This window comes from Zeus faber (assembly GCF_960531495.2).
Source record: "Zeus faber genome assembly, chromosome: 6".
NCBI lineage: Eukaryota > Metazoa > Chordata > Actinopteri > Zeiformes > Zeidae > Zeus > Zeus faber.
In genome coordinates this window covers 16,361,678-16,372,486 of record NC_137201.1, presented here as the reverse complement: position 1 = coordinate 16,372,486, position 10,809 = coordinate 16,361,678, and the positions used below count along the sequence as shown (strand labels likewise).

The window sequence follows — 10,809 nt, the reverse complement described above, 5'->3', positions numbered from 1 at the left end:
CATATGGCCACCTGTTTGAGGTGAACCTGCAGCTGTAAATAAGAAAACGAGGCTGAGGTGGCATCTTAGTTTCTCAGACGGGGATCCCTGTGTTGTGGTGGTTGATCAGTTTGGGGTTGACATCATTCCACATGTGCTTGTGTGTTAACGGCTCTATTTTGTGTGCGTGCACATGTTTGTGTTGTCTATGTACTGTTTTCAGGGGTGAACTTGTTGTTTTTTTCTCCAAATCAGCTGCCACATCAGGTGGCAGAATTGACTGTTGGGAGAGCATTAGGAATGGTATAAATACCAGACACATGGCGGGCGACGGGAGCGATCCCACCGCATGGAACCACAGCCCTTTGTGCACCAAGCTGAGAAGGCACTCGCTCAACAGACACCAAAACATACAGCACACAGAGTTTCGGGCCCGGCTCCGAGGCTTCCCCCTGTCCTCCCATGCGGAGAAACCCCCCAGGGGAGCCGACGCCAGCTGAGACTAAAAAACAAGGTAAGGGCCCAGCTGAAATGCATGCAGACGGCCTCAGCTGTGCCTCTCAGAGGAGGCTTCACCATGTGAAAAACACACTGAGCAGAGGAATTAAGCAGGATGCCAGATTCAAACCCTCCCAGGGAGAGAGCATATTGAGCTACCGTGGCACAAAGATGGATAGAAGGAAAATGGGACAGCGTGTGGTCCATAGATGTGCCATGGTAAGACAAAAAAAAATGTAATGGTCTTTTTTGACTGTCATGTAATGGTTTGTATATACTGTCGTGCCTAGAGCTTATAGCCATGCTTTAAAGCAAAACCTAATTGAGTAATTATTCATATTGTTTGCTTGCATGTTTTCCTCCTGTTGAGTAAATAACTTTGTTAAAGGATAAGTAAAGGATAAGGTTTCCTATGTGTTTGTAAGTGTGTTTTAAATGCCCTTGAGATTGTGGCCCAGTAGTTCGCTTTCCGAAGCCAAGAAAATGTTAATGTGTTTGATTGATGTCTTGCAGGGATAAAGTGGGCAATTTAGCAAAACCTGCTGTGTCAAGGGAATAATATAGCTTTTGTTCCCAGAGTGATGGGGTTGGAGATAATAAGATTCCCTCTATGTGTTGATGTTCACACTTTTTCTTGTGCATTCCTGTTACAGCAAATCCAAATGCCACTAAAGGTGTAATGCAGCACTCTTGATCAGGGCTCAGGGCTGCTCTCGGCACAGTGGGGATTTTGTACTACTTGGTGTGTAAATTCAAATTGACTCAAGTAAAGCTGCTAGGTGGTGTCATTGGCTCAACAGTGAAAAGGAAGTCGAATATCTGAGGATTTAAAACCTTAAAGCTCTTCTCTACATCTAATAATGGGCTTCTTGCAGACAGCTGAAATTATTTCATACTTTTATAGTACTTCTAACTAAGCTCTCCCTCTGTCTTCTCCAATCCTATGCTGCCTTCTCCCCGGTCCTAAACTCCTTTCTCTCCTCCCCTCTCCTCTCCCATGCAGGGTGTGACACCTACCTCACGTCATGGCAGAGGAGAACCTCAAGACAGATTGTCCAAGATCCTCTATGCCAGCTGAACTCCAGCATGGCCATTTAAAGTTCTCTCACTGGAAGTTTAAGCTGTTCAGGGTAAGATCCATGGAGAAGGCCCCGATGCCAAGCGAAACACAGGCTGAGAGAGAAGAGCGGTCAGAAACCTCTGCTGCTTCTGACCCGAGGTCAATGGTGGAAGATAGTGTGTGTCTTCCACAGAGTGTAATGAAATTGTGCCTGGGAGGAAAAAGTAAAGAAAATGTCGAAGGTTCGGGTCAAAGAATAGATGCAAAACTACAGGAGATGGACTCCCACATGAACCAGCTCAGGTGTGTATGTTCAATGTAGTATAGCACAAAATAATATATCATATTACGCTATGCTATGTTATGCTATACCATACTATGCTATAATGTACTATACTATGCTATACTACACTAAAATACACTACACTACACTATGCCATACCACACTATACTATACTATACCATACCATACCAAATATACCCTCTTTTTGTATGAGAGAGCATGCTGCATACTAAAAAGTCAGTGTGAAAAACTATTAGTTAAATATTTTTTTTGAATAAATAATGAATTAAATGTCAACATGTGCTGCTTTATTTCCTATGTGTAGGTGTCTGTGCAGGCTCTGTGGGGTGGCTCTAAGAAAAGCCAAAGGCCCAGTGCACGAGGTCCAGGGGGAACTTGACGCCTCTAGCAGGCTGCAGTTGCAAAGGATGGGCTGCAAGTTCACTAGCTGGCCAGAGGTCATCCTGAAGGTTTTCAAAGTGGATGTGATCGGGGACATAGAAAGTGTCCACCCTCCATTGTTCTGCCACCGATGCTGGATGGCTGTCATACGTGGAGGAGGTTTCTGCAGCTTCACAAGGGTCAGAGTTCCCAACTGGACACCCCATTCTTCCCTATGTCTCCTTTGCTATTCCAAGTCTTCAGTCAATCAGAGTGGGAAAAAGACGAAGAGACCCCATTCTCGAGTGCAGCATCGGGCGAAGAGAACCAAGTGGGACCCCTACGATAATACTTCTGGTGAGAGGAGAGCCCTTGGACTTCACCAAAGCCCTGGTGTCAGAAACCAGAGAGAACAGTGGGTGAAAGGCATCACCCACTGCCAGAGAGACCACCTTAGCACCAAGCTGATCTCTGAGCAGCTCCCTGTGGACTTTCTTCACGCTGTCACTTGCCTGGTATGTGACCACCTGCTCTCTGAACCGGTTCAGTCCCCGTGTCGACACCTGTTCTGCCGCAGCTGTATACTGAAGTATAGCCGCACCCTGGGACCTTACTGTCCGGCCTGTAACCTTCCCTGCGCCTCAAATGACCTCACCCCGCCTGCCAAAGTGTTCTTGGCATTGCTTCACTCTCTCCCCCTGCTCTGCCCCCAAAGTAGATGTGGGGAAAGGGTAAGGCTGGACTCATTTCGGGCCCATGCTCTTGGCCATCAGGAGGAGGAAGAGAACAAGGAAGATAAATCATTGGAGAAGAATTTCAATAGCTACGTACCGATCAATAAAGGAGGGAGACCACGGCAGCACCTGCTCTCGCTGACCCGTCGCAGTCAGAAACATCGGCTGAGGGACCTGAAGAACCAGGTGAAGGTGTATGCAGATAAAGAGGAAGGCGGTGACATAAAATCTGTGTGTTTGACGTTGTATCTGCTTTCACTGAGATCCGAGAACGAGCACCGTAAGGCGGATGAACTGGAAGCCATAATGCAAGGTAATTAAAGCTATTAAAGGGGTCGGTCGCTCTAAGTTTGACATTTAGGTAACCCTCCCCTCCATACATACACAAAAACAAGAAAATTAAGATGTTTTATTTATTGATAATTGTTTCTGCCTATCGAAGAGGAGCATACTGATTTAATAAACAACAATTTTCTTAAAAGGTTTGGGGTTTGAATAGAGCGTGAGTACACTGCGTGAGATTCTTATAGTAAAACAGACAAAAAACCAAAGCATTTTATAAATGCCTGATTTAACGGACCAGTCTTATTACATGCCCAACCTCCTCCCAACCCTCCTTATCCCACTTTTACTCTGTCTGCCTGCCTCTAATCCATCTCTCCTTCTAGCTTCCCCTTTAATGCAAAATAACAACTCTTGTCAAGGGGCTTTTAGTATCAAAACAACATCAGCAGCTCTTGTATCTGCAAATTACACAGACAACACCATCCTCCTCTCTAGGGACTAGAGGCCAGCTGGTGTCTGTTTTAATCTAGAGCCAATACATCACTTTTGCGAGCTTCAGCAACCCCCCTCTGCCCCCACATAACATTGGGAATTAAGAACTATTGGATTGGTTCACTTGGACTTTTGACTTTTGACTGTGATGCTCCCTCGTTTGTGTGTTACATTTTTAATTATCTCTGTGTTATAACATTCTGTTTTGTGGCATTTATTAAGAGGCCAAATTAATAGGATAAGGAACGCATATGTTTGATTCAGTATTTGAAGGACTATCAAGGACTAAAGCAAAACCTCTTCTCCCACCCCTGTGTTTCATTCTGCAGGTAGGGTCATTGGGTTGCATCCTGCTGTGTGTCTGGCCATTCGTGTCAATACATTTCTGAGCTGTAGCCAATACCACAAGATGTACCGCACCGTCAAAGCCACCAGTGGTCGCCAGGTCTTCCAACCCCTTCACACCCTTCGAGCTGTGGAGAAAGAGCTCCTTCCCGGCCATCACACATTTGAGTGGCAGCCTGCCCTCAAAAATGTGTCGGCATCCTGCCACGTGGGTATCATCAATGGGCTTTCTGGGTGGGCGACCTCTGTTGATGATGCCCCTGCTGAAACCATCACTCGCCGTTTTCGCTATGATGTTGCCCTGGTGTCCGCCTTAAAGGATCTGGAAGAGGACATCGTGGAGGGGCTGAGGAAAAGGGCTCTCGAAGACAACACTTGTACCTCGGGCTTCACTGTTATGATAAAAGAATCATGTGATGGCATGGGAGATGTCAGTGAGAAGCACGGTGGAGGTCCAGCGGTGCCAGAGAAAGCTGTGCGCTTCTCGTTTACTATCATGTCTGTGTCTGTGCTGGCAGATGGAGAGGAGAAGGCAGTAACCGTCTTCAGAGAGCCAAAACCAAACTCCGAGCTGTCCTGTAAGCCCCTGTGTATCATGTTTGTCGATGAGTCAGACCGCGAGACTCTCACCACCGTGTTGGGCCCTTTGGTGGCGGAGCGGGATGCGATGAAGCGGAGCCAACTCATCCTCTCGATTGGTGGTCTTTCTCGCTCGTTCTGCTTCCAATTCAAAGGCACTGGCTATGATGAGAAGATGGTGCGTGAGCTTGAGGGCCTGGAGGCCTCCGGGTCAGCTTATATCTGCACTCTCTGCGATACTACTCGAGCAGAGGCCTCTCAAAACATGGTGCTTCACTCAGTCACCCGCAGCCATGATGAGAATCTAGAGCGCTATGAGTTGTGGAGGACCAATCCATTCTCAGAGTCTGCCGAAGAGCTGCGAGACAGAGTGAAAGGGATCTCTGCCAAGCCTTTCCTGGAAACCCATCCCACTCTGGATGCGTTACACTGTGAAATTGGCAATGCCACAGAGTTCTACAAAATTTTCCAAGATGAGATCGGGGAGGTGTTTCGGAAAGACAACCCACCTCGGGAAGAACGGCGTCGCTGGCGGGCGGCCCTTGATAAGCAGCTGAGGCAGAAGTTAAAGCTTAAACCCATAATGAGGATGAATGGGAACTATGCTCGGAAGTTGATGACCCAGGAGACTGTGGATGTGGTGTGTGAGTTGGTGCCTTCAGAGGAGCGACGGGAGGCCCTGAGGAGGCTCATGCGGCTCTACCTGGAGATGAAGCCCGTGTGGCGCAGCACCTGTCCAGCCAAAGAATGTCGCGATCAGCTGTGTCGCTTCAGCTTCAACTCCCAAAGCTTTGCTGAGCTCCTCTCCACAAGCTTCAAATATAGATACAAAGGAAAGATCACCAATTACTTGCACAAGACCCTGGCTCACGTCCCGGAAATCATAGAAAGAGATGGCTCTATTGGAGCCTGGGCGAGTGAGGGTAACGAGTCAGCAAACAAACTTTTTAGGCGCTTTCGCAAGATGAATGCCCGCCAGTCCAAGTTCTTTGAGCTGGAGGATATTTTGAAACACCACTGGCTCTACACCTCAAAGTATTTGCAGAGGTTCATGGAGGCTCACAAGGCCTCAGCTAAAGTTATGCATACGAGCATAGAGCCAGTGGAGACCCAGGATGATGAAGATGTGTTTCTGGATGTTCCAGTTTGTAATTCATAATCTTATTTTAATAAACATTCTGGGAAACTAATAACTGCAATAATTTATTGCCCATGTTGGATCTGTAGCAATGATGTGTATTTTCTTGGACATTGCATTTTATTAGATTCACTTTAACAGAATAAACCATAGCTTTGCACTTTATCACAGAAGATCATTGTCATTATACACTTTGACAATTGAGACAAAATCCCTTTATTTACTTCTGATGTAATTCCCATTGTCATCATGTAATTCCGTGAATGAAACATATTGTTAATGGCTGGAGTGTGAAGATAAGACAAAGCATGGATGCAGGGGAACAGTTTTTTTTTTCCTTCCCTTTAGGAAGCTTTTAGGAGCGGAAAAATCACTTAGTGAATGATGCTGCAGTTTATTGTATTGCAGGGTTGTGGCACATTTATACATTTACACAGAGGGAATATTTATGGAAACAGATGAAAGCACCATAAGTCATTGGACAGAAATTGTGTTAAAGAGACCCCATTTATGATCACAGTATTAATATATCATTTGGGCTTGAAAAAAATTGAATCACAGGCACAAAAATGATCTTTCTTTCATGACTGCGCTCTGAGAAATATGACTTGAGTTCTTTATAGCGAGGTCCCTGAGGGACTGAATAGACGCCAGGTCACTTTGAACCAATTTTATCTCCTTTAGTTTTACACTGTGCAGGAAAAATTATATTTATTCGCACCTCTGCACATAAAAATAAGGCATAAACTGACCTTTCTGTTGATATGATAAAAATACAGCATGGTTTGTTACTAGGCCTAATGCCCCAGAGATTTCTTGTTGGCACAAACTTTTCAAAAGATCCCTGTTTAACTTGTCTCCTTTCTCTTTTTATGCTCTTTTCTTCTTTATTTGTCACCGCCGTTACTTACAGGGGAAGATGATGGATGTGAGCGAAAGAAACTTGATATAAAATGAATTGATTGAGAGATTATTTGCCTGATTGATGGATCTTCGTGTCTTTTTTGTTTGTATTTTCACTTTTTCAAATAACTTTTCTTTAGAATATCTTCTTTCTTGAGTCAGTGATTTTATTTTATTTCATGGTGTACAATGTTTACCTCAAAAATCCTTATTTTACAATAAAGAATATTGAAGCATGCCTCACATTGTGTCTCGTGTTTTGCTCACAACAAAATACGACTTATTAATAAGGGATGATGAGTGGTTGCTCACTCTGCACAATGCTCCTCATTACATGATTTAAAAAAATCTATCTATCTATCTATCCATCTATCTATCTATCTATCTATCTATCTATCTATCTATCTATCTATCTATTGATCAACAGTGTCTGTCTGTCTATCTTTATTATATGATGTAACTGGGGTAGTTTGTCATGCAGCATATAAAGGCTTTCCTCAAAAAAGGTGTAGGAAAAACAATAGATGTTGAATTATATTCATTCGTATATTAAAGAATACACACAAGGTAAGATGTTCCTATTTTATTTTTCTTACAATAAAGCACTGATGAAGTATTTTCATTTTCAGTTTTCAGGGTGCACTTTTATACACATACACATTTGTCTTGTAACACAATTATAAATCATAAATCAAACAAATATAAAATTAAACCCACAACATGTCATACAACATTAAACTTAATTATCTTCATGAAAACTCAGTTACTGATTTCCACAGCAATGGACATCAGTCAAATAACCTCCTGAAGAAGCTCTTTTTGGCAGGGGTCATCTTCAGTGAGGGGTGACTCTTCCTTCTTTCTATTTTTATAGGGCTACGCTTCAGCGGCAGCACCTTTCGAGGTGGGGTCATTTCCTGGCGGGGCAGATCCCCGTGGTCCAGGCAGAAGTATTTGCTTTTTCCTTCAGAGAGCCTGACCAGCACAGTTTCAGACAGATCCATGCACTGGGCGTGCACCCAGTGGCCTTCCTCCCCTCTGGAACAAAAGATCATGGCCGGTCGGTGAAGCTCCATGGAGTAATAAGGCTGCCAGGTGTTGAGGTCTACCTGACAACCCAGGCAGCATTTGATCCAGTAGCCTGTTTGGGACTGATCCTCCTCGTCTTCCTCATTGTATGTGTCCCCTTCTCCGTCACTGCTGTCCTCCAGCTCGTGGGGCTCACGGCCAAAATAGAGCTCCTCTGAGTCCTCGAGCGGAGTAGAGTCCTCAAGGTCGGTTGATTCCTGGCTACAGCCCTGGGCTCGGTCCTCGCCGCCACCTTCCTCCTCCCTTTGGAAGCACACCTGATAGAAGTAATGAGACTCTAGTTGGGTTGACCTTCCCTCAGACGGGACCCCTATGAAGGCGCTTCCCTCCCCCAAGCTACTGCCAAACCAGGTACGACTGTGACTGATATCTGCTGTCCACTTAGGGGCTTCCAAGGGCTCAATATGAATCCCTTTGTCATCTAGGACGACTGTGCTACAGTCCATCCTCTTGCTAGAGTCTGACTGATATCCCCCCAAGATTATGTACTTGTGAGTTGGGCCTGTACGGATGAAAATAGCACTGGAGACGGACAAACCAAAGTTTAGCGCCTCACAGGAAAGCATTGGGCTTCCCTGCAAAAGCTCGACATGCAAGCGGAAGAGTCGAGGGGGTCGGGAGTCGGAGGTGAGTGAGTGACCGCCTAGGAAGTACACGCAGTCCTCCCTAGCGAGGCCGAGATGAAAGGACTGGCCGTCACCGAGCTCCGATATCGCATGAGCCGAGCAACAGCCGAACGTCTGGTCGATGAGGAACACCTTCGGAGGACAGTCGGTAACGCTGTTCCAGTTCTCTGTGGTCCGCTCTCCAGCAGGCTTATGTGACCTACCCCCGAACACGACGTAGGCTGTCTTGCCGCGGCTTTTAACCACATTTATGGAATGGCCGTAGCGTGCACCTGGTACCTCTCCGAGCAACTCCTTCTCCTGGCAGCGCAGGGTCATTTTGCGGTTGCAACCCCGGCTGCTGAGGGTCAGCAGATAGAGGCTGGCCGAGATGTCGTTATTAGGGGTGCGACCGCCGTGGATGAGGTAGCTCTCAGGGTGCCCGTCATAGGGGTCGAGGCGGGCCACAGCTGGATAGCGCAGCGGAGGAAGGTAGCAGGAGTCGTTGGAGAAAGAGATGGCTCTCAGCTTCAGCTCGTTGCAATTTAGCCGCACTCCAAACACTCCTGTCGGACATGTACGCTTGGGCCAGCCTTTTTGTCCAAAAAGCAGAACATCTCCGTCCAGCTGCAGCAGGGTGCAGCCGGGCTGTAAGAGGCTGGCACAGTTCACCGGAGTCAGCTGCTTCAGGGACATGCTCAGCAGGTGCCTGAGTAAAAACAACAAACAAACATGTCACTCAGCTGTCGCTTGTTTTGATGTAAGTCAACTTCACGCTCATTTATGAGTGATGGAGGAATGCAGAACAAAGAAAATACCCTGCAGACTTTAAACAAGCAGGCATAAGCATTCAGTAGCAGGATTTCATTTTTTGATCTATAATCATATTGTGCATATTGTGAAACCAAAGTTTCTCCCATGGAATAGGGAAAACTTCAATTTTTGCATTATACTGCATTGCATATTATATTAAGCTTTTAAATTATACAATATTCCTCCTCATCTTTTTCTTCACCATTTTATAGACGTAAGTCAAAAAAAGATTATAAAAATAACAATGAAAAAAATCTTATAAAATGTATTTCATTTTAAATTCAACTAATTTCTACATTTAAAGATACAATACTATGTATTTGTGTTTTAAGTTACATATAAGGATATATAAGTATATAAGTATATTTAGGCAGTGAATGTTATTTACGTACAGCAATGACGCTATTGCATTACCAAAATCATCAAACTATGAAATATGTTAGCCATAATTCATTGCAATCTATAATAAACAGCTATATTAACAAAATATGTATTCCCAAATGAACTGAATAAGTTCAAATGATGACAGGTTGATTGGAGTTATTGTTCATTACCTTCATATAAACCCACAGTTTTGAATTTGTAATTCTTAGCAATGCTTACCTTATAGCAGGATTCTTTGAGTCACTTTGGTAGAATATTGAAAAGAGATCCCCAGGGTGCACGTTTACCAACACTTACTTTGACAAGACAGTGGGTGACAGAGTTTGTGAAGCTTCATTGACTAAGAAAGACTTCCAGAACTTGAGGTTAACTGTGTGTGACTGCAGTTTACGGGCAGATGTGACGCCGCCGTCCATTTAGCTGCCAATGCGAGAAAAGACATCCAAAACTGGTTAGAGGGAGGAATTAAAACAGAATTAAGGAAGTGTTACAAATACTACAATACTATCAGCATTAACTGAATAAACAGACTACTGAATATGGAATAAAGTACTAAATAACTATTTCTCCTGAAATTTGGTTGACCATTGGGTGGATGATAAATATGATTCATATACTCTCTCTCTCTCTCTCTGTCTCTCTGTCTCTCTGTCTCTCTCTCTCTGTCTCTCTCTCTCTGTCTCTCTGTCTCTGTCTCTGTCTCTGTCTGTCTCTGTCTCTGTCTCTGTCTCTCTCTCTCTCTCTCTCTCTCTCTCTCTCTCTCTATATTTATATATATATATATATATATATAAATCATAAACAGTAAAGAAAAACATATATCTATTTAATTGTATTTTTATATTAGTCTGTGTTTTTCTTCTTTTTGAGGCCTGCAAAACTGTATAATGTCTATTTCTATTTTTTCTATATCAATCCACGAACATGTTGGGAATCTTCCATTACACTTGGGAGAAATGCTGTACTGTCTTTGCCGATTAAAATAAAACAGGAGAAAATAGGAAAGAAGAAGACAAAACTTAGTGATTGATTCCATCTAATTCCTGGCTGGTAGAGTCTCAGAAACCACTTTTCATTTCTAATTCATTTTATCACTGGCTCTACCGCTCAGGTTTCTCCTCCAGGTATCAGGTCTGCTGTATCAGTGAAGTGCAGACAGGGGTGAACACTGAGGCCTGCTGGAGGCAGATGTCTACCATACTCATTAGCATGCAGTTTTTTTGTGATTTTTTTTTTTTTTC

General features: G+C 44.2%; 2 protein-coding genes across 2 annotated transcripts; one reads left to right on the top strand and one right to left on the bottom strand.

The window, feature by feature from the left end:
• Nucleotides 1-1,814: 1,814 nt before the first annotated feature.
• rag1 (recombination activating 1) lies at nt 1,815-5,795 on the top strand (the record flags this gene model as incomplete). Its single annotated transcript, XM_080002807.1, has 3 exons — nt 1,815-1,840; nt 2,146-3,248; nt 4,042-5,795. The coding sequence occupies 3 exons, from the start codon at nt 1,815-1,817 to the stop codon at nt 5,793-5,795; spliced, it is 2,883 nt and encodes a 960-aa protein (XP_079858933.1).
• Nucleotides 5,796-7,465: 1,670 nt separating this feature from the next.
• rag2 (recombination activating gene 2) lies at nt 7,466-9,067 on the bottom strand (the record flags this gene model as incomplete). Its single annotated transcript, XM_080002431.1, has 1 exon — nt 7,466-9,067. One exon carries the CDS (start codon nt 9,065-9,067, stop codon nt 7,466-7,468), a length of 1,602 nt encoding a protein of 533 aa, XP_079858557.1.
• Between the last annotated feature and the right edge of the window lie 1,742 nt (nt 9,068-10,809).